Below are 26363 nucleotides of genomic sequence, written 5' to 3' on the forward strand. Positions count from 1 at the left end.
TGTGGCCTGAGAAGGTGATGGTGGCCAGGGGCTCAGCAGAAGTGAGAGTGAGGGTGGGGAGATCTAAACCGGGTGGCAGACAAGGGAGAGGGTGAGCTCTTTTGCCACCTCCGGAAAGCTGTGGTGGAGGAGACTGGCTCATCTGATGAGCATCATTTTCCCCCAGAAAAAGCAGAGCTGCTCCCAGAACTCGCGCCAAGGAGCGCACCTGCTTGGCACATGGTGGTGAACGCCCACATCCCCTCGCGACGGAAGCACCGCTGCCCAACTGCCTCTGTGGGAACTCCACCCCCGTGAGTTTACTCAGCCAGGGTCACACTTCCCCTCTGGGGACAATGACTGGCCCCTCGCTTGTACTCAGGCCAACTCTGAAGGCCATCCCAGCTTCAGAGCTCTGTACAGGGCAGCTGAGGTGGCTATGAAAGTCCTCTTCAGCCCAACTTCTCCTTCCAGTCCCGGCTGCCTCCTTCCCTTCTGCCACAGGTGTTGAACTTGAGAGCACTTCCTGCATGCTGGTCTCCAACCCAAGACTGCTGCCGGAGGACCCGGCCTGAAACAGACTCTGTCCCAGAGCTCCAGCGCAGCCCTTGATCCTGGGCACCCTCTGCCTGGCCAGTGGGGAGGCTCAGCACACTCCCTCTCCAGCGTCCCGTTCTGCTGCCCCCTGTCACACTCCCTTGCCCTCTGTCCTGCCCTTGCTCATGGCCTGCGGGTCCCAGACTAGAGAGCATGTCTGCCAGTTTGAGCCTCGGGCAGTTAGTAAGCACCTATGTATTGTCTTAGCAGCAACATGCCTAGAAATCACTTCTCAGGCATTACCCCCAAGGGCAGGCATTCCACCAAGGGCTAAATGGACCTGCTCTCAGTTATCATTAGCTCTGATGCCTGTGCCTTGGACCCTTTCCAAAAGTAAGTTGTTTGAGTCTGATGCAACCCCTGGTCTCCAACTATTAGGCCAAAAGGCAGCAATAAGTGCCTTTTCTTTCTTTCAAAATGTGTATGCAACCCAAAGCTCTATCCATCTATTATTCATAATGGAAAGTGTTCACAGCCTTCATCCACTTCTCCTCACTATGTGGCATCTCCTCAGAGCAGGCAATTTGCTCCTAATTCAGAACCTAAAACCTTTTGAAAGATTCTGTTTTCATCATCAAGAATGAGGCTGTACATGAACTGCAAGGCCAAAGACACCTCAGGTCGACTCCTCTCAGAACCAGGCCAGAACATCTAGTGACCAGCTATTGTATGATGGGCCCCTTCCCCAACACCTGGCTGAGACACTGGGCCTTGGGGGCCAATGGCTACCTTCCCCTTCTACCAGGTCCCAGGCCCTCCACACCACTAGCCCTCGGAAACAGTGCTGGTTGCCTTCCACGTGCAGGGAGCTACACTAGGGGTGAGGTCCCTTCTCCTCTCTATCCCTTGATTGGCCCAGGGAAAGCAAAAGATGACTACACCAATAGGCAGGTGGAGAGGGGGAGACTGGTCGTGACAGGCAGCTCCAGCCCTCCTTCCCCTTGGGAGTGGGCCACCTGCAGGGAACAGAATCCCACTGCTTGGCATAGGGGGTGCAGTCCTGCAGAGGTCAGACTTCCTCTGGTCGAGTGCTGTCATGTTGGGGGTGGGGGGCAAAGGGGAAGTGGCTTAGTCTGCCTTGTGATAGGACTGTATGAGCAACCCACAAGCTGACAGACTTAAGGACAGGGCCTCCAACCCAGCCCATCTGCCACTCCTTTACTTCTCAGGGTCTTCAAAGAGACCCCAGGATAGCTTTCCTGACCCCTTCAGCCTTGCCCTTAGAATCCCATTGCATTGCATGGTATATCCCTAGTATGAGTTTGCACACTTTGGGTAGTCACCTTGTGCCCTTCCCTTGCCAGCTGAGATCTCGAAGACTCGGGAGACGCCATATGACTGTGCCAACGGAGGCTGAAGAGCAGCAACGAGCAGGGGAGGGAGCGCTTGGGGGCATGCGGTGGCTTCACAAGCCCAGCAGCCTCACATCGCCGCTGCTGGGAGGTGAACCCAAGGGAAGCAGCTGGGCTACCTGGTGCACCTCACCAAGAAGTGAAAGGTCCTTTACGGCGCTAGCTGCCTTTTTTTTTTTTTTTTTTTTTTTTTTTTTAATTTTTGACAGGCAGAGTGGACAGTGAGAGAGAGAGAGAGAGAAAGGTCTTCCTTTGCCGTTGGTTCACCCTCCAATGGCCGCCGTGGTAGGCGCATTGCGGCCGGCGCACCGCGCTGATCCGATGGCAGGAGCCAGGTGCTTCTCCTGGTCTCCCATGGGGTGCAGGGCCCAAGGACTTGGGCCATCCTCCACTGCACTCCCGGGCCATAGCAGAGAGCTGGCCTGGAAGAGGGGCAACCGGGACAGGATCGGTGCCCCGACCAGGACTAGAACCCAGTGTGCTGGCACCGCAAGGCGGAGGATTAGCCTAGTGAGCCGCGGCGCCGGCCTCTAGCCGCCGTTTTCTAGAGACAGAAGTAAGGACAGAACCTTCTGGACAGGGCTGCTCGAAGGTTGCATCCTCAGGGACTCACTCAACCCCTGAAACAAGATGGATCCACAGTTGTCTCTCAAGTTTCTTTTAAAAAAATCTATTTATTTGAAAGGCAGAGTGACAGGGAGAGGAGGACAGACAGAGGGAGAGAGATCTTCCATCTGCTGGGTCACTCCTCAAATGGTCGCAACACCTGAGGCTGGGCCAGGAGCCTGGAACTCCTTCCAGGTCTCTCATGTGAACAGCAGGGGCCCAAACACTTGGGTCATCTTCCGCTGCTTTCCCAGGTGCATTAGCAGGGACTTGCACTGGTGCTCATATGGGATGCCAGTGTCCCAGGTGGTGGCTTAACCACTGCACCATAATGCCAGTCCCTGAAAGTTCTTCCATTGCCGAACTCCTTAGATGCATGGTTGGGCTGAGGGGCCTTTCCCTCTCTAGTGCCCTCCCACCCAAGTCCAGCCCATCACATCCTTCAGCTCTGAGTCCAGTGACATTTCTCCCTCTAGCAGCAACACAGCCTAGCATTTTCCCCAAAGCTTCCAGAGAAAAACGGGTGTCTTAGCTCTCAAGCCAGCGTCCTTAACACAATGCCTTCACTTCACGTGAATAGAGACATTTTTTGTCCGCTGTACACCTCCCCACCCCAATTACAAGGCTATGCCCACAAAAAATGCAGAGGCAGAGGAAAGACTGTAGTCTTTGAACTCAAGGGCCACAGGCTTCACTCGTCCCTGGGGTCTCCACACAGATCCTCGTGTCCCCTGTATGCAGCGGCTGAGTGTGCGGACACTGTGGGTGAGACGCCAGTGGAAGGCTTCCTCATTATCCAGTGGAGACCACCCTCCCACCCCCCACAATGCTCCTGTTCACCAAGGGCCTTCCCTTGCTGCCCTGCACATCCCCCAGCTTAAGTGTGGGAGCCACCCTGGGCCTGCACAGCCAACTCCACCTTATAACTGTTGTGTGGTGATCCCTATGCCAGCACCCAGCAGAGACACTGGGCCTTGGGGGCCAAGTGTGACTGCTCTCTTCCCCTCCTACCATGTCCCCTCTGCTGCTCTGTAACTCTTTCAAATAAATAAATGTTTGAAGAAAAAAAAAAAAGCTGAGCCCTTTTCCCTTCTCAAAACCCTTCCAGGGCTTCCCTCACCTTTCTAACCTCCTCCCTCAACCCCATCCTGGCTAATGTGCTTTTGTTTTGCCATCACCTCAGTGGGTCCTCCCCACCCCCAAATAGTCTTCCACATCAAGCCCTCGGGGAAGCCTTTCCTAATCAGATCAGAAGTAGCACAGGGGTCTGCACTGTGGCAGCAGGTTAACACCCTGGCCCGAGGTGCCAGCATCACATATGGGTGCCGGTTCGTGTCCCGGCTGCTCCACTTCCGATCCAGCTCTCTGCTATGGCTTGGGAAAGCAGTAGAGAATGGCCCAAGTCCTTGGGTCCCTGCACCCATGTGGGAGACCCGGAAGAAACTCCTGGCTCCCGGCTTCAGATCGGCCCAGCTCCAGCTGTTGCAACCAATTGAGTGAACCATTGAGTAGAAGACCTCTCTCTCTATGTGTAACTCTTTCAAATAAATAAATATTAAAAAAAAAAAAAAAAGTAGCACAGCACTTTCCCATTTCACTCTGCCTCCAGAGACAGGTCCACCTCCTGAACCAGGGCTATAAAAGCCTCACAGACAGGGCACCCATCAGCCATGTCTTTCTTGGGGTAAACTAACAGTGCTTTATGCATAACCAAAGGGGCCCTTCACAAGTGTCTGAACCGACCTGCAGTGACAGCAGGCACGTTCCCAGCTCCTGCAAAATGTGTGTATTGTCCCAGGAATGGAAAAAGAATCTCAAAGTGTGCCACTTCCGAAAAGGAGCCCTAAGCCCTCTTACCATAGGCTCGGTATGTGGGCAAGTGCTTGAGGGAGGGACCGGGGAGATTCTGGGCAACCACTGAGGGCTGACACTGCCCTGGAAGAGCTCTGCTACAGATCACACTCCCACAACGGTTTTTACTCCCATGCCTTTCCCAGTATCCACTCCCAATGTTTCAAATAAGGGATGGACCACCAGGCACAGCCTGAAGAAGTCCACTACCTCCCATACAATGGTTACAGTTTGAAAGCAGCAGTCTCCTGCAGCTAACAGGGAATGCAGAGCTCAGGGTTTAAAGTTGAGAACGTGGGCAGAGTCTACTAAGTTGTGGGTGCTAGAAACTTCCTGTTGGAAGCTGTCAGGATCAGGGCACTCCTGGAGGTGAAAGTGGCGTGCATGGAGGGGTAGGTGTTTGGTTTAGTGGTTAAGAAGTGGAGGAGGGTGCATGTCCTATATCTGAGGACCTGGGTTTGACTCCCAGCGCCAGCTCCTGACTCCAGCTTCCTGCGAAAGCAGACCCTGGAAAGCAGCAGTGACGGCTCAAGCCATCAGCTTCCTGCCACCCGTGTAGGAGAGCGGATTGAAATCCCAGTTCTTGCCGGCGCCGCGGCTCACTAGGCTAATCCTCCGCCTTGCGGCGCCGGCACACCAGGTTCTAGTCCCGGTTGGGGCACTGATCCCGTCCCAGTTGCCCCTCTTCCAGGCCAGCTCTCTGCTGTGGCCCAGGAGTGCAGTGGAGGATGGCCCAAGTCCTTGGGCCCTGCACCCCATGGGAGACCAGGAGAAGCACCTGGCTCCTGCCATTGGATCAGCGCGGTGTGCCGGCTGCAGCGCACCTACCGCGGCGGCCACTGGAGGGTGAACCAACGGCAAAAGGAAGACCTTTCTCTCTGTCTCTCTCACTGTCCACTCTGCCTGTCAAAAAAAAAAAAAAAAAAAAAGAAAGAAATCCCAGTTCTCCACTTCAGGCCGCCAGTCACGGAAGGTATCTGGGGAGTGAAACAGCACAAGGGAGTGCTCTCTGTTTCTCAATCTAAAAAACTATAAATGCCCTGCACAGAGAAGGCACAGGTACATACCGAGTTTCTTCTAAATCATGAGCCGCTTGTCTAAGAGTTAAAGAACAAACCAAATCAGGAGATATGACAGAAAAATGACAGACAGCCATTGGAGTTTACATTCTCATTTGTGGTTTCTGCTGTTTTTGTTTTGCTTTTTAATTTTTTTCCTAGAAAAAAAAAAAAAAACACAACCAGGGGAATTTATATGACAAACTATCGGTGTCAGGATGGCGGGGAAGAGAGAAAGAAAGGCCCGAGGCATGGGAGGCTAATAAAAACTGGGTTCTGAATCACGTGGAACGGTCCACAGGGTCATGTCCAGGTCCTCGTGAGATGACCGGGTCACTTTGGCATGCGTGTTTGGTGCCTGGTCTCCTGGCCTGCCCACTCAGACGCCCACAGTCAAAGAGAGCTGGCCACACCTCAGGAAGCTGCCAATGACAAACTCAGGGCTTCACAGAAAGTCAGACTTCATTCAGCTCCGTGGCTCTGTGCGCGCCTACCACAGGGCAGCGTTCCTTGCCTGACAGAAGAGTCTGGAAGAGCGGAGAGTCACCTTGGGACACACTTTGGCATCACGGCAGTGAACTCCGGGCAGCCGCTCGCTTGTGGGCACACCTGGTCATCATCGCCCACATGGGCATCTGTCCAGACACCTCCTGTCACGTGGCCAAAGACAGACAGGGGCGGGACAGTCCCTTTCCAGCCACAGCTCAGGAGCAGTGTCCATTCTCCAGTCTTGCTTGAACTGCCTGTTGCCTTAAGGGTTGGAGGAGACTGGAATCTGTCTCCTTTCAGCTCAGCACTGGATGCTGATCCCAAAGCCAATAACTAAACGAGGACAGCTCGGCCATCTGGATCCATACTGAAGGTCTGTCAAGTTGCTCCCACTGTATGTCCCAATGTCAGGGCAGAGAATTCTGCCAGACCTGGAGCTACAGGGCAGCCAGAGTGATGGCTGGGCAAAACAGATCCAGTTCCACACTGCTAGGCCAGAGTACATTCGAGATGGGGAGAGGGGCATGCAGCAAGCTGTAGCCCCCAGTCACAGTCTAGGGGACGTGTGAGACCGAAGGCTACGGCCACACCTGCTTGTCTGACGGGGTGGTTCTGACACCTCATGTGATGGGGCCCGCTGGTTGTGGTTCCTATGTGGAGAATGGTGGGTTCCTGCCCTGCCATGGCCCCTGTTCCTGAACTGAGGCCAGGTTACATCTCAGTGCCGCAGTTCTGAGGAGCACCACGCTGGCCGGCCAGCCAGGCCACAGTCCTCAGCCCCTCGGGGGCCACGCGGCTCTGGGTTCCACAGGAAGGCCCCAGGGAGCCACAGTTACTGCGGGGTTGGGGGCAGGGACGAACCAGGGAGGAGGGCGCACACTGCTGGGAGAGACTCGGGGAAGAAATACTACAGGCTGGAAAGGAGCCGTGGCCCAAAATACTGCAGAGCCAGAAGGAATGGGACACATTTGTGGAAAACAACAGCCTTGTCCCTATTTTAAAAAGAATATTATGGTCGCTGTTGCTTGGTTTTGTTTCCTTGTAAAACCACTCACATTTTAAAAGGCGAAGGGGCTGGGGAGATCAAGTCCCCTTCGCTCTGGTCACGTGTAGGCACCAGGAGGCCTCGGTCTCCCACCAGGTTCTCCTGCCTGGCTCCAGTCACACAAAGCCAAGGGCAGGGCAGGGCAAAGCAAGCGACTGCCCTGCTTCCCAACGGCAATTCCTTCTCCCCATAGAACCAGAACACTTGTGAGGAGAAGTCCAAAGGCTAAAGTGCAGAGAATCCCAAGGGACGGGCGGCCTGGCGCTGGGGCACGCAGAGAGGGAATGGTGGGGGACTGGAGCAGGGGACACAGCAGGGTCACCCCAGAGCTGCGGCTGTGGAACAAACACTGGTCCTCGTGAAGGAAGCACCCCTTCCCCTGGGCCCTGGTGACACTTTTCTCTGGGGTGTTACTATCAGCAGCTTCCCAAGGAGGGTCTCGGCCCCCCTGATTCGGCCTGCAAGGGGAGGAAACTTGTCGGACTATGCCTGGTTGGTAATGACTAGTGAACATGACGGGAGCAGAGGGTGGTAGGAGGGCTAACAGTGCATTACATAAAATCGATGAATCCCAGGTTTCAAGAGCAGGGACACACAGACAACCCTAAAGGCAAAGTCTCTCCTGGGGAAGGTGTGGTGGAGATGGTCAGGATCCTACCCGTGAGGCCTGCTGGGACAGGAGCTCCCCTGGGAATGGGAGGAGCTAGAGTTGGGGGAGGGACTGCCATGGAAGAGAGCTTCTGGTTGGCATTAGGGAGTGTAGGCTGGGGGCGGCTGGAATTGGTTGATGACCTCATACTCCGCCGGGTAGGGCTCATTCTCCTCCATCTCAGAGAGCAGCTCCAGCGCCTGCTCCTCTTCCTCTGTGGGGTAGTGGCGCAGGAGGTTGGCTGCTGTGGCCAGGATTGAGGCTCCACCGGCTCCTGCCACCAGGTAGAAGCTGACAGCAAAGGTGACATAGACCTGGGAGCCATGGTACTTCTTATGTTGCTGCTGCTGGGCCAGGATGAGTTCGGAAGCCCAGTAAGAAAAGCCGATGACGGTGGCACACTGCAGGACTAGGGGATGGAGTGACAGCACAGAGGGCATTAGCCTTTAGCCGGGATGCTTGCTCTCAGCCTCTCTACCCAAACCCCATTCTCAGAGAACCTGCCTGGCTCTAGATCCTGGAAGGAAGCCTTGGGACTTCTGACCTGACTCTGGAGACAGCTGCAGGCCCCTACCAGGCCTGTCCCATCTGCCTTGAGAATTTGCAACTGGGATATGAAGGCTGCCAGGTATGCCTGGGTACTTAAAGGGAACGGACAAGGTCACAGGTGCAGGAGCTGCACTGGGCACCACCCCAAGTCCAATGGACATGCCAGCCCAGTCATGAGGGAGACAGTTGGCTGGTTTCCAGGGAAGCAGCCACCCAACCACGTACTCCAGGGGAGACAGCCTGGCTCCTCCCTCACTCCAGGCCCTGAGCTCGATTAAGCTGCAAACACCATGTTTGGAGCGCTGTGAGATTCCCTGTGGGATTCTAACACCGCCCCCACTCTCCCCAGCTGAACTGAATACGTTTGTGATCCTGGCAAATGTGCAAGCAAATGACTGAAGCAGGCTGCCAACAGCCCCGGTGCTCCGTGAAAAGCTACCGCCTGCTCCTACAAACCAGAGTCCTGCCTGCTGCTCCCAACAGTGTGCACCCTCCCAGGCAGTTCCTCCCCACTACAGGCAGGCCCCAGGCTTACCGGTGAGGATATGGGCGAAGGCATAGCGACGGGTGATCTTCAAGGCTGGATGCTTGGGCCCAAAGACATCCAGAAGGAAGGCAGAGAGACTACACAGGATGCCCAGGAAGCAGAAGGCGGCAATGACCCGCAGGAGTAGTACTGTCTGAGGATTCATGCAGAAATCTGGGGGGGGGGAGAAGCAAATCTTCAGGGCCTCAAGTAACACCCTGATGTAGGCAGTCCCACCTGGGCAGGGGTTGGGGGCCCCCAGCACAGGCCTGGGGGGCTGGGGAGTCCTGGAGTGCACTCTCCTAGCACCTGCTCCCAGCTGCTCTGCAGGGGAGCTGTGACAACTTTCACGGGGCCCCTTGGTGCAGCCCCACCCACCCCAAGGCTTTCTCAGGCGACAAGACCAGTCTAAAGCAAGACGCCTGCTTGTGCCTACTGTGCTCTTTCAAGAACTTTTAAAGATCCTGAGGATTAACTAGGCAGGTTAACCCATTCTGCCCCAGGATGCTTTGGCCTGGCACGAAAGGCTCACTGACTTCTAAGCCATGACAGAGGTGGCCATGGCCAGAAATCAAATAATGCTGATTCTCCATTCGCTCATTCACTCCCTTTTTGCTCCAAAATGAAAGCTGAACTTGACACTATGTTAAGCGAAATACACCAAATTCAGAAGGGACCACTCATGAGCCAGCCAGAACAAATTCACAGAGACAGAAAGTAGAAGGCTGGTTGGCAGGGCCTGGGGAGGGATCATTGAAAGGATACAGTTTCAGTTTGGGATGATAAAAAACTGTGCAAATGGATGGTGGCCATGGTTGTACAACAACGTGAACACACTTAATGTCACTGAACTGGACACTTGCAATGGCTAAAATGATAAAGTTATGTGTATTTTCCCATGGTAAAAAAGAAAAAAAAGAAAGGAAAAAGAAGCAGTTTAGAGAAATATGTACCTACAGGAACGTATTAAATATATTAGGAAAGATGGTAGATTGGACCATCTCATTTCTTTTTACTCCCTCCCTGAGCCCTACTAGAACAAAATAATTTCTTGAAGAATTATTTTATGGGGCTGGCACTTGGCGTAGCAGGTAAAGCTGCTTCCTGCAGTGCTGGCATGCCATATGGGCACCGGTTCGAGTTCCAGCTGCTCCACTTCCCATTCAATACTCTGCTGTGGCCTGGGAAAGCAGTACAAGATGCCCCCAAGTCCTTGGGCTCCTGTACCCACATGGGAGACTGGGAAGAAGCTCCTGGCTTCAGACTGGCACAGCTCCAGCCATTGCAGCCATCTGGGGAGTGAACCAGCAGATGGAAGACCTCTCTCTCTCGCTCTACCTCTGCCTCTCTGTAACTCTGCCTTTCAAGTAAATAAATATTTTTTTAAAAAAGGATTATCTTATTTATTTGAAAGGCAGACTGATAGGGTGGGGGTAGAGAACCACTGTGCCACAACATTGGCCCCAAAAGAACATTACGAAAAGGCATAAACCCATATGAAAGGAAAGAGAGGTACAAAACAAAATTCTGAAAACTGGGAAGAACAGACCTAGACTTGATAGAGGAGATGCAAAAAGCCAGCAGGGGAAGAGCAAAGCATCAACTACGCTTGTACCATAAAGCTCCAGAAGGCTCAGGAACTGACAGCACCGGGGGTGCTCACTCTACCAAAACCAGGAAGGAAACCCAGAAGAAGACACGCCATTCAAGGCACCCCAAGGTTGAGGCGGAGGGAGAGCCCCAGGATGGCAAACACACACTGTTCACACGGGGCAACTTCCGTGCCTTTCCAGGACTTCAATAGCATCTTTTTTAAATTTTTTTTTCTGAAAGGTAAAGTTACAGAGAGAGAGGGAGAGATAGAGGCTGAGAGATCCTCTATCTGCTGGTTCACTCCCCAAATGGCTGCAATGGCTGGAGCCAGGAGCCAGGAGCTTCTTTCGGGTCTCCCATGTGGGTACAGGGGCCCAAGGACTTGGGTCATCTTCTACTGTCTTCCCAGGCCATCAGCAGAGAGCTGGATTGGAAGTGAAGCAGCTGGGATTGAACATGGCACCCACATGGGATGCTGGCACAGCAGGCAGAGACTTAACCTACTATGCCACAGCACCAGCCCTGATTTTTTTTTTTAAGATTTTATTTATTTATTTGAGAGACAGAGTTATAGACAACAAGAGGGAGAGACAGAGAAAAAGGTCTTCTGTCCGTTGGTTCACTCCCCAAATGGCCGCAACAGCCAAAGCTGAGCTGATCCGAAAAGCTAGGAGCCAGGAACTTCTTCCAGTCTCCCGTGTGGGTGCAGGGGCCCAAGGACTTAGGCCATCTTCTGCTGCCTTTCCGGGCTACAGAAGAGAACTGGATTGGAAAAGGAACAACCAACCGGGACTAGAACCGGCACCATATGGGATGCTGGCGCCGCAGACGGAGGATTAACCTACTGCGCCACCACGCCAGCCCCGATTTTTTTTTTTTTTTTTTAATTTCAACAAGACACACTGTTGGTCTCCTTTGATGGTTAATGCAAACTGCTACAGCTCCCAGAAGTCTACAATAAAGGATGATCCAAAAAGAAAGCGGGCCAGGATTACGTATTTCAAGCCTTAATGAAAGTAGGAAATGGGCCTTCATTTTCTTCCCTCCTGTCTTCCAACCTGTGGCAAGCTCTCCCCTCTTTCAAGCCGTGGGTCATCAAGTGATTTAGGAAACTCGGGAAAGGGCTGGTGAGACTCGGACTACAGGTTTCTTTCCTAAATCCTGACCTTGGGCTAAGAGTTGGGGCAGTGATCAGTTTAGTGCATGTCTGAATCATGGAGGTGGCAGCTGAAAACATGTTCCCCGATCCCCAGACAGTCCGATTGTAGGTCTGGAGCAGGGCTTGGAATCTATAGAGTTCAACATGCAGCCCAGGTAATCCCCTGCAGGTGGTCCCAGCCTTACACAGCAAACAAAACAAAACAAAAAAACCCCACTGATCCCAGACTCCAAAGATGGACTGATGTAAAGTTCAAGAACCTGGGCAGAGGACCTAAACCTAAGCAAGCAGACTCAACACCATGGTGTCCTGAGTAGGAGGAGCCCCTGGACCTGTGTGACCAAGCATGTGGAGCCTGCCTCAGGGTTAAATTCATCAGCAGATGCTGCCTGGGCTCAAACAAGGTCCTCATGCTTGTGTCTGGCATCAGGTCCCCCATTCTTGTCTACGGACCATCTGTTTTGGGACCAGGCATCCAGGCTGAGCGACTGCCTACTGTCAGGAAGCTCGCCTGTGCGGGAGCCCCGCCAGCACCAGCGCCAGCGCCAGCACCAGCACCAGCCTTTGTTTAATCTAACCCCGCACAGCCTCAGTGCTATGGACCTGCACAGTCCAGAAACCCACAGGTGCTCACTGGAAGAAAAGCTCCAGGAGACAGGACTATCCCCTGGCTTTACTTGGAATATTGTTAACAACTCCCTGCGATAGTTCTTCCTGGGGCCCAGGTGGCACGTGGCAGGTACCAACAGAACCAAAGTGTCCACTTAGTGCCTCTGAGCATGACCGGCCAGAGGCAGGGTGTATGGGCTCGTGTCACACGCTGCTCTGCAGCTGGCTGAGATGCCAATTGCCTTGCTTAATGCCCCCTGGTACTCTGATGATGGGAACATGTGGGACTTCAGAAGGCCTGTACTTGGATTCTTCGGCTAGATGGTGAGCACAGGACGTCTTTGTTGTCCTTAAAAAATGTACACTTAGGATATACACTGTGCCACTTATTTTATACTTATTTTTATTAAAGATTTATTTATTAATTTATTATTTCCCACCCTCAGAGCGACAGAGAGGGTGAGAAAGACTGAGAGAGGGAGGAGAGCGGGAGGGAAGGAGGGAGGGAGAGAAACTTCCATCCTCTGGTTCAAACCCCAAAAAGGTCACAACAGCCAGCTCTGGGCCTGGTAGAAGTCAGGAGCCAGGAACATCCTGGACTCGCATCTGGGTGGCAGGGGCCCAAGCACTTGGGCCACCATCTGCTGTCTTCCCAGGCGCATCAGCAGGAGGCTGGATCTGAAGCAAAGCAGTCAGGACTGGAACTGGTGCTCCAATGTGGGAGGCCAGCACTGCAAGCAGCAGCTTAGTCTGTTCCTCCACAATGCCAATAATATACTTATTCCAGTGAGGAGGACAGATACGTGATACAAAGCTTCCCAGGTGATGTCCCTCTCCTTCCAGATGTCCTCTGCCTGACCCCAGAACAAACTCTGTTGGAACCACCTTGCACACAGATGAATCAAAAGTCTGGGGTGGATGCTGTGATGCAGTGGTTATGCTTGGGACAACCACATCCCAAGGAAGAATGCCTGGTTCAAGTCCTGCTACTCCACATCTGCAATGCAGCCTCCCGCTAAGGTGCCTGGGAGGCAGCAGATGATGCCCAAATACTCGGGTTCCTGCCAGCCACACGGGAGGCCCGGATAGTTCCTGGCTCGTGACTTCAGCATGTCCCATCCCTGGCTGTTGTGGGCATCTGTGCAGTGAACCAGTGGACAGAAAATCTGTTTCTCTGTATCTCCCTCTCTCTGTGTTACTCTGCCCTTCAAATAAATAGATCAATCTTTTAACAAATGCTATTTTTAAAAAAAATGTTCTTGGAGCCTGCATTGTGGCATAGTGGGTTAAGCTGCTGCCTGCAACACTGACATCCCATATGGGCACTGGTTCAAGTCCTGGCTGCTCCGCTTACAAGCCAGCTCCCTGTTAATGGCCTGGAAAAGCAGTGGATCATGGCCCAAGTGCTTGGGCCTCTGCACCTCTGTGGGAGACATAAATGGAATTCTAGGCTCCTGCCTGTTGTGGCCATTTGGGGAGTGAACCAGCAGATGGAAGATCGATCTCTCTTTCTGTAAGTCTTTCAAATAAACAAATATTAAAAAAAAAAAAATTCTCTCTGTCAATCCTTGTTGTCCACTCTGGGGTGGCCGGGGTGGTGGGGTGTGGTTCATAACACAGCTCAAATCAAAGTCTACTCTAGGAGATTAGGTTGACTTTGTCAAGGTCACACAGAGTTAGACTCCAAATGTCAGTGAGGGCTCCCCTGTACTGAGCAGCTCAGAATCACCCAGCACCTGAGCCAGGCACTTTATTTTTCGCTGATGGAGATAACCAATCAAGTCCTCAAGAGCTGTGTTTGAACAGCCAGAAGCTGACACCGTCAGAGGCAGCCGCAACCCGCAAGGCCAGCAGCTGCTGAGCTTACAAAAGGAACAGTGTGGGCATTGAAATCTTAAAAAAAAAAAAAAAAAAAAAAAAAAAGGGCAAGAAAGGTCTGGGCCACTGTGCAACAAAGAATGTCCACATGGGCAATTATTGGACAAAACCTACTTGGGGTGGTGTTGAAGCCTGGGCAGCACTCAGGCCCTCCAGTCCAGCTCTGGAACATGCTCAGGACACCAGCAAAGCTCTGGACCTGGAGCCAAGTCCTCGGCTGGCCACAGGCTGTGTGTTACCTTGAGCAGGTCACTTTCTGGGAGGGTCAGCTGACGCTATGCTGTGACACAGCAGCCCCCTGTACTGTGACTGCCCCTGGCCTCCGGTGTGCCTCTACTTGTTACCCCAAAACTTCAATGACACACATCAATCAGTGTGGGCCAGACTCAGGGGCTGCCCACCAGACTGAAAATGGGGTACCAAAAAGGGACTTTTGATCCAAAACTCCAACACATTTTGTTTCAATGTTAAACTGCTTTTCTCTGTTCCAAAGCTGTGACTAAACAAACCCTCAGGTTCAGTAGGAAAAGCAAACAGGAAATTCCCTCTGGGGGTGCTCATGGATGCCCCAGAGCCTGCCTGCTAACAGGCGGGCTTTCCTCAAAGGATCTCTGTGCACCCAAGAAGGCCAGGCAGTTCCCCGGGCATACAGGATGCAGCTCAGAGCCTCCCCTGGGCTCAGCAGCTCGGCATCTTTCTCCCCTCCCTTCCTGGACAGCACTACAGCAGGGCAGGCCACAAACACCAGCTCCCTTGAGAGCACGGCTAGACAAACAAAGCCCCAGAGGTGCTGCACGGGTGACTTTATTGGTGGGACAGAAATGGTACACAGGGCCAGGTCTGTAAATTTGACCCGGTGGTTCAGGGGACAACACTTTGGCAGGACGCACGGCACACTCTCTCCTCCAGTTGTGCTCCGGCCTGTTTATTTTGGTGCACATGGCCTGCCGGTCCCCTCCAGTCATCAGGGAAGAAGGCAGCTGCTGTGTAATAGGATCCCATGGAACTGACTTTGCCCAAGGTCAATGGTGAGTCACCGGCTGGGTTTGTTTTGAAGGCTCTGGCTCTTCCTGTCTACCTGTCCCTTGCTCTAACTCATGCCTGACCCACATAGGCTGCGGCAGGAAGGCAAACGCGGCTGCTGACCAGCTTCCTGCTTCTGTCCCATCTCCCTGCCTCCTTGCTGGGATTCCTGTTAGAGGAGCTCCCCCACTGCCCCAGGCCTTCTCTGTGTATCCATCCCACCTGCACGGCCCTCCCACTGTGACTCCAGCTTTCAGACAGGCCTCTGACACAGGCCACCAACAGGGCCATCTGGTGCCAGCTCCGTAATCCCACAGATACCAATGGTCTTAATCTGGAGACAGGCCTTGCAGGCCCTGGCAGTGCCAGCTGCACCTGTCACCACCCTGCAGGCACACAGGCCCTCCCTGGAAGGCCCTTGATCTTCCAGAGGCTACTGACAAGCATGAGTCACCTGACTTCAAATCCAGCACTTCCTCATTCTCCAAAGATGCTTCCTGAGGCTGTTGGTGGCACTGTCATTCGCCGGTGGCACTGTCATTTGCCGGCCACACTGGAGCAGCAGGTAGGGTGTGGAGCTCCCCCTCCCCAGGACCACTGGAGACCCCAGCCAAGTCTCAGGATCTGGGCTGGGGTGAAAGATCTCTGAGAGACACAAGCTCCCCTTTAGGGGAGAGGGAGAATTCAGAATGGAGTCTTTTAAGCCAGCCTGCATCTGCTACAGCCTCGGAGGCTGGGAATGACAGTGGGAGGGTGAATGGCTCTGCCTCCGGATTACCAATCCGAGCCCAAACATGGAGGCCACGTGCAATAAAACAGAGCTCGGCTTCTGCTGGGCTTGTGATAAAAGCTCAATGAGAACAGAGAAATGAAGAGCCTCGGGCAGCTCTAAAGGAAGGGCAAAGGAACCTGGAGCACACTTGGCAGGGTGGTCAGGGGATGGGCTTCAGAGCAGTTGTGTGCTACTGAGCTCCCTGAGCCAAGACCTTCGCAAAGCACAGCTGAAGACAGTAGCTACCAAGAAAGGATGTTCTGTAGGAGCAACAGAGAGCAGGCAGGAAGCGTGCTCAGCATCACGTCAACGTGGGCGTTCAGGCAGGGGCTGAGCGGTGACCAGCTAGCCTGCCCTCCCTCTGGAGCGTCTGTAGGAGCCGTATGCCCCCAGCTCTGCTCCCTCAGGCTTCCAGGTCAGGACATCTCCCGGCCCTGCAGATTAGCACAGCACACAGGACACCTGTGCCTGAAGATCGTATGCCTGGGCACCCAAAACCCAACAAGTACAAAGACAAGGGGGAGGAGAAGCAGTTAGGGACCTCCTGGATCCCCAGTTTCTCCTGTGATAGCTTGAGGGGCACCAGGGTCAACTTTCTAATCAATGGGCACCAAATGTTCCTAGTGTGTAACCACCAAGGAGAGGGCCACAGCTGCCCAGGTAGAAACTACACAAGGGCTAATGTGAGCAAATGTACTGTCAAGGTTAAGGCCACGTGCTTTATGAAAGACACAATCCGACCTGAGTAATTTCTTAGAAAGGGTACATAGGTATGTGAACAAAGGAGAGGCTGCAGCAAGAGTTCATTTTTATTTTTAATATGGCTTTGACAAGGATGCCCATGCACACCTAGGTGGGATGCTCATGAGCTCACTCTTCTGACAGCTGAGGTAAAACAAAGGATAGGGACCGTAAGTGAGATAACATCACTTCATTCACTTCATGCTGGCATGAGAGATGCGAGGGAGCCCCAGCTACACCAACCCCAGCTGGGTGGCCGGGGGGATCACTTTGCTTTTCTGAGCCCCAGCTCCCCAGATCTCAGAAATAACGATGAGACCTGATCACCTCTTGCTCCATCACAAGAAACTTCCAGGGATGATCTGCCAAGGAGGGGCATGGTGAACGGTCTCCCAGCTCCTGGGTGACACTGAACTCTCGAACACTGAACCACCAGAGGATCGATGCCGAATTAACAGACGGTGGCAGCTGTGTTTCAGGGAAAGCCAAGTGCAGGGAACTGTGCTGAGGGAAAGCCGACCAGACGCACTCCAACTCCCCGGCCTTTAAGCCATCAGCTACATGGCAGAGAAAAAGCTGCCAGCACCAAGCCTCCTTCACGGGCCTGATTTCGGCTTTCATGAGCCAATCCAGCCAATGGTATTATCCAGGTGAAATCTGGGAACAAACCAGAAAAGCTCCCAACCTGTGCTCTGTAAGATCACCCTAAAGCTTCTAGAACTCAAGAGAGAAGCAAAACGTTGAAAGAAGGCTCAGAGACAGACAACATGGGGAAGGAGATGAGGCTTTTCAGGCTTCTTCACCTTGAAGAGGTGGGATACGACCCAGGGCACAGAGAGGCACAGGGGCCTTTTTGCCAATTCTAGTGCCTGAATCCGTCAAGAGGCAACGTACAGATATTTCACAGGAAGGGCTTCCGACACACAGGGCAGCGACATCTGGAATGCCTCCCTGCCAGTTATGGCACAGGTGGAAAGCAAGAAGACCTTCAAGAAAGGCTCAAAAAGACTTCAGGGTGATGAACCGAGCTGTGACTAGGGGCTGTTGGGGGAGCACACACCATTTTCACATAAAAACCAGGTGCTGCCGTCCTGCCCTCACCCGGCCTTCACCCTCACCGAGGGACGCAGGACTGGGCAGGATGGGCTCGGGGGCTCCCAAGGATCCACCTTCCCGAAGGCACTGGCCTCCCTTTCAGTAAAGTGAACAGTCACTTTCCTCTGCCTACCTGGTGGAGAAGCAGGAGGACCACAGTCAGGCACACCTGTAATGGTTCCAAAGACTCACGTCCAACTCTTACTGATGCTGGCAACGGAATTGAGTTCTGATGACCTAAAACGCCACAGGCTCTGTTGTTCCTCTAGTAAAAATCCAACCACCAGACAACTCTAAAGTATCTTTTTAAACCTATTCATACTGGAAGCTCCCTTTTCTCCATCCATCAGTCCACTCCAGAGCGGCTTTCCTGTATCCCACAGGTTCCTTAGAAGGGAGCAGCTGGTTGTGATACCCAGCGCCCTTCCTCCCACAGAAGCCTAAAATAGCACCAGTCCGGATTAGCATGGCTGTGAGAAGGTGCATTGCTGAATAACATCAGATTTAATGAGGTGCCCGGACCCCAAACAGAGCCACCTGGTGGGCAGGAACACCAGGCAGGAATGGGGCCGTTTCCTTCCACCAAGTGCCTGGCCCTGGTCAGCTCTGCTCCAGCCTGCACCACATTCCGCTCCCCACCCAGGCCCGGAGCGCCCTCACCTTTCAGCAGGTCCGGGTGCACGTAGCCCAGAACATCCGAGACCCCCAGCTCTTGGCGGGAACAGGTGCCTCCGTGGATGTGCAACCAGGCGGGCTCGGCGAGGGCAGTGCACAGCGCGGTGATGGACAGGGCGCCAGGCAGGGCCGAGGCCAGGCTACGCTCCGGCTGCTTGGGCACAGAGCTGCCTCCTGGGCTCCTCCGCCGGCGCCCGCCGGGCAGCCCTGCGCCTCCGGGGGCGTACATGCCCGGGGCCGCCCGCCGTCGCTCTGCGGTCGCTGCTGGTAGCCGCCGACCTCCGCGGGGCGCGCAGAGCCTGCCTGTCCCGGGAAGAGCAATGCGCTAGGTTCGCAGCCGGTGAGGCCGGCGGAGGGCTGTCAGGGCCGACCCGGGAGGATGGGGGGTGGAACCAGGGATGAGAGGAGAGGGGAGGGCTGCGGCGATTTGGGGGGCGGGGACAGAGGACTTTGGAACAGGGGTGTGGGAGGAGGACCCGCAGAGGGCCAGCGACCAGGTTGGGTCTTGGCAAACTACGGTGACGGGGAGGAGGTACCGGGGCTCGGCTACTAGGAGGGAGAAGACCCGGACGCGGGGTCTCGGCCAGAGGGTGCTGGGAGGGGGCGGAGGGCCAGGCTGGGCCGCAGGGACCGGGGATCTGGGACCAGCACTTTGGGGTGCCACCTGAGCAGAGGAAGGACCCTCCCCAGGCGACTCCTTGTTCCTCACCGGTCAGCAGGCCTCAAGGCTGGGATGGCGCCCCGTCACGGGCTCCTCTGCTGCCCGGGGCCGAGCGATCCCAGGCCCCAATCCCGCAACGCCCGGACCGACCCAGCCGATCCACTTCCGGCTTCCTCCTCCTCTGCCTCCGCCTCCTCGGGCTCCCCGCCCCGGCCCCCGCGCGCGTCACGGCCCGGGCGTGCCGCCGGCTCTGTGCGCAGGGCCTCATGGGACTGGTAGTTCGGGGCGGTCCCCCGATGGTTTCCGGGGGTAGGGGTGGAGAGCGACTACAACTCCCAGAGGGCCATGCAGCCGCGCAGCGGGCGCTGTAGTTCCTGGCACGGCCCGGGTCCTCGGCCGGAAGCTGGACCTGTGGGTGGCTGTGGAAGCTGGAGTGGGCGTCGCGGAGGCTCGCGCGCCTGTAGCAGCGGTCGGCGCGGCTGACTGCCCACCTCCTCCTAACCCTGCGCCCCGTCGCCATGAAGGATTCTCTGGTGCTGCTGAGCCGTGTCTCGGCGCACCCGGACTCCCGCTGCTGGTTCCTGGCCTGGAACCCTGCGGGGACTCTGCTGGCCTCGTGCGGTGGCGACCGTAGAATCCGCATCTGGGGCACCGAAGGTAAGGCTGGCCTGCCTGTGCGACCCTGCACCGAGCGCGCACCGACGAGGCCGACCCCGAACGAATTACAGGCCGAGGGGTGGGCGACCTCCGAGCCAGGCGTTAGGCACCCCTAGAAGGGTTTTTCGTGCAAAGGAGCCAGCAAGTGCTGGACGCGAAACGCCGACAGACAGGCTGGAACGCTTGCGGAATGGTAACAGTGGCGGAGGCCGCAAGAGGTGGAGACGGGGTGGCGGGAAAGTAGCTCGCGGGAACCCTGGCACCCGCTAGGTGAACTTTGCATTTTATCCCGAGGGCATTTGGGAGCCGTTGTCAGTTGTCAGTCAGGGTGGTGGCTCCGTGGGAAGTAGATTCAGTTACTCTTTGAAGAAGCTTGTTTAGGGTGGGCGTTGTGGTGCAGCAGGTTAAGCCGCAGCTAACAACACCGGCCTCCCGTATGAGCCCCGGCTGGAGTCCCAGCTGCTCCTGCTAATCCAGCTCCCTGCTGATGCTCCTGGGAAGGCAGCGGATGATGGCCCAAGTGCTTGGGGACCAGGATGGAGTGCCAGACCTAGCCCTGGCTGTTGTGGACATTTGAGGAGTTGCTTTGGTTTTCTTTTTCTTTTTCTTTCTTTCTTTTTTTTTTTTTTTAAGATTTATTTATTTATTTGAAAGGCAGAGTTATAAAGAAGCAGAGGCAGAAAGAGAGAGAGAGGTCTTCCATCTGCTGGTTCACTCCCAATTGGCCGCAACAGCCGGAGCTGGGCCAATCCGGAGCCAGGAGCCTCCACCAGGCTTCTCACACAGGTGCAGGGGCCCAAGCACTTGGGCCATCTTCTGCTGCTTTCCCAGGCCACAGCAGAGAGCTGGATCGGAAGAGGACCAGCCAGGACTCGAACCAGTGCTCATAGGGGATGCTGGCACTGCAGGCTGTGGCTTTACCTGCTACGCTACAGTGCCAGCCCCTGCTCTGATTTTCAAATCAGTAAACAAGCCTCTTTAACAAGAAGAAAGAAAAAGAAGAGCATGTTGTTAAATAAACTGATGGAGCCTTATCCCTGCAACTTGGCCCCGCTCCTAGCCCCATTGTCAGACTGGCATTGGTGATGCCTCCGCGCCTCCTTTCGACCCCAGCTCCAGAGCCTGTCCTGTCCTCTGGTCTTAGGTGACAGCTGGATCTGCAAGTCTGTCCTTTCTGAAGGCCACCAGCGCACCGTGCGGAAGGTGGCCTGGTCTCCCTGTGGGAACTACCTGGCCTCTGCCAGCTTTGATGCTACCACCTGCATTTGGAAGAAGAACCAGGATGACTTTGAGGTAAGCAGGCTGGAGGGGACCTTGCTCCTTAGGGCAAGTTTAGGAACCTGAGCCAACCCTTCTCAACCCTCCTCCCTTTGCAGTGTGTAACCACGCTTGAGGGCCATGAAAACGAGGTCAAGTCAGTGGCTTGGGCCCCGTCTGGCAACCTGCTGGCCACCTGCAGCCGAGACAAGAGTGTGTGGGTCTGGGAAGGTGAGTCCGGGTCCCTGCAGGAGTCGGACCCAGCTGACAGGCGTTCCACGGTGGGCGTCCGGCTTCCCTTCCTGTTGTCTCCCACAGTGGACGAAGAGGATGAGTATGAATGTGTCAGTGTCCTCAACTCCCATACACAGGACGTCAAGCACGTGGTTTGGCACCCGAGTCAGGAGGTAACTGTTGTCCAGCATGGGCTCCTGGTGGGCAGGGCCCCTGGGAGCAGGTGTGCGCCCAGCCTTTTTCTGCTCCTCAGCCTCAGCCTGCTGGTACGGGGTCTCAGTGACCAGAAGACCCTGGTCTGAGCCCTGGGACTGTGCTACCCCAGCACACAGGCACTTCCTGGGCCACACAGACGAGTGCTGGGTCTCTCCCCTCTCTCCCCCCCAGCTGTTAGCCTCTGCCAGCTACGACGACACAGTGAAGCTCTATCGGGAGGAAGAGGATGACTGGGTGTGCTGTGCCACCCTGGAGGGCCATGAGTCTACCGTGTGGAGCTTGGCCTTTGACCCCAGCGGCCAGCGCCTGGCATCCTGCAGTGATGACCGAACCGTGCGAATCTGGCGCCAGTATCTGCCAGGCAACGAGCAAGGTGCGGGTCCAGTAGTGGAGCTACAGGAGACACAGAGGCGTGCGGTCTGCTGGGACACATCCTGATGGTGGCGCGTTGGAGTGAAAGGAGCAAGTGCCAAGAGAGGGCTCCAGAGAGAACACTCAGAGGAGTTGGGGAAAGCTGTGTGAACAAGGGGTCATAGGATGGAAAGGATGTGGGGAGGAGTTGGGTGGGTTGGCTCAGCTGGTTGTGTGGCCTTTGAAGGCAAGCTGCTAGGAAGGTACGCGATAGTCTGCGGCAGGACGGGAGCATTTCGTCCTTGGAGTTCTGCTCCAGGAAGACCCGTGTGGCCACAGTGTGTGCTGCGGGCCGGTGAGGATGGCAACGGGGACGGACACGGCGACTCAGAATGGCCTGAAGTCTGCGGTGCGCAGTCCCTCTGCCGAAGCCTCGGGCTCAGAACCGGTCTGTCTTGCAGGGCTGGTGTGCAGCGGCTCTGCCCCCAGCTGGAAGTGTGTCTGCACTTTGTCTGGCTTCCACTCCAGGGCCATTTACGACATTGCCTGGTAAGACCTCCATCCCCACTCCACTCCCGGTAAAGCAGGGATTTGAGAGAGATCGTGACCCTCTGCCCTGCTACCTGCGGAGCACAAGAGAAGAGCCGCCCCGTTTCTGTAGATGAGGCCCCCTGTCCACCTTCTAGAGCCAGCCGGCCTGCGAGTCCCAGGGGCAGGACTCATCCTTAGACCCAGGAGCCCTGGTTAGGAGCGCAGGCTGTGAGGGCAGCACCAGCCCCAGGATTCACGCAGCGCCATTCCGTTCAGAGAGCAGGACTGAATCTGTGGATCGGTGGCTGGGGTTGTTACGGTTTGGTAACACGAAGGGAGAGTTAGTCAGAAGATCGTTCTGGCCCTGAGAGTGAGGGAGGCCTAAGAATTAATGCTAAACAATGGAAAAAGTTCATAGGCATCCAACCATTAGTAGTAGTATTAGCAAACAGTTTGGAGTAATGTATACAAGTATGTTGCAAGAAAAGTGGACTTAAGCAAATAAGGTAAAACTCAGTAGCCTATTATATCAGTTAAAAAAAGACTTCAAAGCATGGGAAACTGCTTATGCTCAATGAGAAGTGTGCTGTTCAGAGCTGCTTGTGGTTTTTAGGTTAGTTATAACTGGAAGGAGTATGGAGGCATCTGCAGACCGAGGGAGGTGCTGCTCGTGGCTCTGTCTTAGGGACATTCTAAAGTAAGACTGAGCTGAGGCCTGCAGCTTGGAAGAGAACAGGCTGTAGAACAGATCTCTCTCTTGCCCAGTTTGCCTCATGGGGAGGGAAGAGCCGTCTGCACACCTCCTGATGGCACGTTTCTCCCAGGTGTCAGCTGACCGGGGCCCTGGCTACAGCTTGTGGGGACGATGCCATCCGGGTATTTGAGGAGGATCCCAGCTCGGACCCACAGCAGCCCACCTTCTCCCTGACGGCCCATTTGCGCCAGGCCCATTCCCAGGATGTCAACTGCGTGGCCTGGAACCCCAAGGAGCGGGGGCTGCTGGCCTCCTGCAGTGATGATGGGGAGGTGGCCTTCTGGAAGTACCAGCAACCTGAAGGCCTCTGAGCTGCCTGGACTTCGGCGTCACGGTCCCTGAGAAAGTGTGATGAGACTTTGCCAGTCCCAGGAGGGCCTGGAGGAGCATCCTGGACCGTGATTCAATTTGGCTGGCTTCTCTGCAGACTCCAGAAGAGGCCTGGAGCCGCACAGTGGCTGGCTTTTCCCCGCCTTTGACACGAGGCCCTCAGTAAAGAGCTACAGAATACCAGTCCATTTTTGTTATCCCACAGAGTTTGCTTGCTTTGGGATACAATGTTAAATTTGGGTGGGTGGGGAGTATACTATTTGTGTGTGTGTGTGTGTGTGTATACAAGGGTATGTCAGAAAGTTCCCAGAGATTGTATATTGTGAAAAGATCATTGGTTTCAAAAAAAAATTTTTGCACCAAAATAAACATCTTTTAATTCCACTTTCCATGAACTTTTTGAAGTTCCCTTATCTATATGTAGGAGGGAGAGTGTGTCTCAGACCTTTCCGAAATTGTAAACTTTATAAAAATAATACATTTGAGTCCAAAGTCCTCTATTTTATAAGAACAGTTCATTTTTTAAAATTCTGTGGTAAATCCTTGTCTGAAATAGGTTCTGCCTTCCCAGTTTCTGGGTAAATTTCTATGTTTAAGACATTCTACTAGGGGCCAGCATTGTGGCGCAGCAGGTCAGGCTACCACCTGCAACACTGGCATCACATATGAGTGCTGGTTTGAGGCCCAGGTTTTTTTTTTCCTTAAAGATTTATTTGTTTGAGAGGGAGAGACAGAAAGGTCTTCCTGTCTCTGGTTCACTCCCCAAATGGCTGCAATGGCTAGAGCTGGGCCAGGCTGCAGCCAAGAACCAGGAGCTTGTTCCAGGTCTCCCATGTGGGTGCAGAGGCCCCAGCACATGTGCCATCTTCCACTGCTTTCCCAGGCACATTGGCAGGGAGCTGGATTGGAAGTGGAGCAGCTGGAACTCGAACTGGAGCTCGTATGGGATGCCGGCTTGCAGGCCTCAGCTTGACCTACTGTGCCACAATGCCAGCCCCGATCTACAGAGTTAGAGGCAGAGGCAGAAAGAGCTAGAGAATTTTTTTTTTTTTTTTTTTTTGGACAGGCAGAGTGGACAGGGAGAGAGAGAGAGACAGAGAGAAAGATCTTGCTTTGCCTGGTTCACCCTCCAGTGGCCAGCCACTGATCCAAAGGCAGTAGCCAGGTGCTTCTCCTGGTCTCCCATGGGGTGCAGGGCCCAAGCACTTGGGCCATCCTCCACTGCTTTCCCGGGCCACAGCAGAGAGCTGTCCTGGAAGAGGGGCAACCGGGACAGAATCCGGCGCCCCGACTGGGACTAGAACCCGGTGTGCCGGCACCACAAGGCGGAGAATTAGCCTATTGAGCCGCGGCACCGGCCATAGAGAAGTCTTCCATCTGCTGGTTCACTTGCCAGATGCCCGCAGTGGTCTTAGCTGGGCCGGCCAGGAGCCAGGACCTTCCTCTGAACCTCCCTTGCGGATGCAGGGGCCCAAGGACTTGGGCCTTCTGCTTTCCCAGGCCATAGCAGAGAGCTGGATTGGAAGTGGAGCAGCCAGTATTCGAACTGGCCCCTATATGGGTTACTGGCACTGCAGATGGCAGCTTAACATGCTACACTACAGCGCCGACCCCAGTAAAATCTTTAAAAAAAAAAGTTCAACCAGTGTTAAAGGAAATATTTCTTAATTTGGGTTTGCTCAGAGTAAAGGAAGCCTCTGCTTTTCCTTAGAAACCCTCATACATCCTGGACCATTATGCTGTGATGGCAATGGAGGATACCACAAAGTAAATGGGGAAAGACCCTTAAGGGTCCAGTGGTGGGGGAAGGTTTCATGTGAGGTGTTAAGAGGGTGGACACTTAATCTCATTGTGGTATTTAGAGGTGGAGCCTTTGGGAGGTAAGATTAGATCTGGTCATGTGAGGAGAAGCAACCGCCCCCCCCCCCCCCATGATTTAATCCTAATGGCTTCGTAGAAACAGAGGCCAGGCAGACACACACGACCCCTTTCTCTTACTAGGTGAAGCCTTGCACCACTTTGGGTTTTTTTGTTTTTTGACAGAGAGAGAGAGAGAGAGAGAGAAAGGTCTTCCTTCCATTGGTTCTCTCCCTAAATGGCCGCCATGGCCGGAGCTGCACCTACCTGGAGCCAGGTGCTTCTTCCTGGTCTTCCATGCAGGTGCAGGGCCTAAGCACCTGGGCCATCCTCCACTGCCTTCCCAGGCCACAGCAGAAAGCTAGACTAGAAAAGGAGCAACTGGGACTAGAACCTGGCGCCCACATGGGATGCCGGTGCCGCCTTGCACCACTTTGGAACTCTGCCATCAAGACCATTGCCAGATGCAAACCCTTGAACCTCCTGAATTATGAAGATTTATTTTATTTATTTGAAAGGCAGGCCAGCACCGTGGCTTAATAGGCTAATCCTCCGCTTTGCGGTGCCGGCACACCGGGTTCTAGTCCCGGTTGGGGCACCAGATTCTATCCCGGTTGCCCCTCTTCCAGGCCAGCTCTCTGCTATGGCCCGGGAAGGCAGTGGAGGATGGCCCAAGTGCTTGGGCCCTGCACCCGCATGGGAGACCAGGAGAAGCACCTGGCTCCTGGCTTTGGATCAGCGAGATGCGCCGGCCGCAGCGGCCATTGAAGGGTGAACCAACGGCAAAAGGAAGACCTTTCTCTCTGTCTCTCTCTCACTATCCACTCTGCCTGTCAAAAAAAAAAAAAAAAAAAAAAAAAAAAGGCAGAATTAGAGATCTTCCATCTGCTGGTTTGCTCCCCAAATGGCCACAAAAGCCCAGGCTGAAGCCAGGAGCTTCCTCTGGGTCTCCCACATGGGTGCAGGGGCCCAAGCACCTGGGCCATCTTCTGCTTCTTTCCTAAGCACATTATCAGGGAACTGGATCAGAAGTGGAGGAGTCCCCACTGGAACAGGCACCCATATGGGATGCCGGCATCATGCTGGCTCCATTTTTTTTTTTTTTAGATTGATTTATTTATTTAAAAGTCAGAGTTATACAGAGAGAGAAGGAGAGGCAGAGAGAGAGAGAGAGAAGTCTTCCATCCGCTGGTTCACTCCCCAGTTGGCCGCAATGGCTGTAGTGCCAGGAGCCAGGAGCTTATTCTGGGTCTCCCACATGGGTGCAGG

At 54.5% G+C, this 26363-nt stretch overlaps 2 protein-coding genes across 2 annotated transcripts; one reads left to right on the forward strand and one right to left on the reverse strand.

Moving 5' to 3' along the window:
• Positions 1 to 5528: 5528 nt before the first annotated feature.
• Positions 5529 to 19081, reverse strand: TMEM127 (transmembrane protein 127). Its single transcript, XM_062209878.1, has 4 exons — positions 18956 to 19081; positions 18232 to 18549; positions 8711 to 8875; positions 5529 to 8035 (listed from the first exon to the last, which is right to left on the reverse strand). The coding sequence occupies exons 2-4, from the start codon at positions 18473 to 18475 to the stop codon at positions 7728 to 7730; spliced, it is 717 nt and encodes a 238-aa protein (XP_062065862.1). The 5' UTR covers positions 18476 to 18549; positions 18956 to 19081; the 3' UTR covers positions 5529 to 7727.
• A 218-nt stretch (positions 19082 to 19299) lies between these two features.
• CIAO1 (cytosolic iron-sulfur assembly component 1) lies at positions 19300 to 23608 on the forward strand. Its single transcript, XM_062209879.1, has 7 exons — positions 19300 to 19564; positions 20709 to 20857; positions 20941 to 21052; positions 21140 to 21228; positions 21443 to 21644; positions 22084 to 22171; positions 22978 to 23608. The coding sequence occupies exons 1-7, from the start codon at positions 19426 to 19428 to the stop codon at positions 23216 to 23218; spliced, it is 1020 nt and encodes a 339-aa protein (XP_062065863.1). The 5' UTR covers positions 19300 to 19425; the 3' UTR covers positions 23219 to 23608.
• Positions 23609 to 26363: the final 2755 nt, after the last annotated feature.

This window comes from Lepus europaeus, chromosome 13 (assembly GCF_033115175.1).
Source record: "Lepus europaeus isolate LE1 chromosome 13, mLepTim1.pri, whole genome shotgun sequence".
In the NCBI taxonomy this organism is placed as follows: Eukaryota; Metazoa; Chordata; class Mammalia; order Lagomorpha; family Leporidae; genus Lepus; species Lepus europaeus.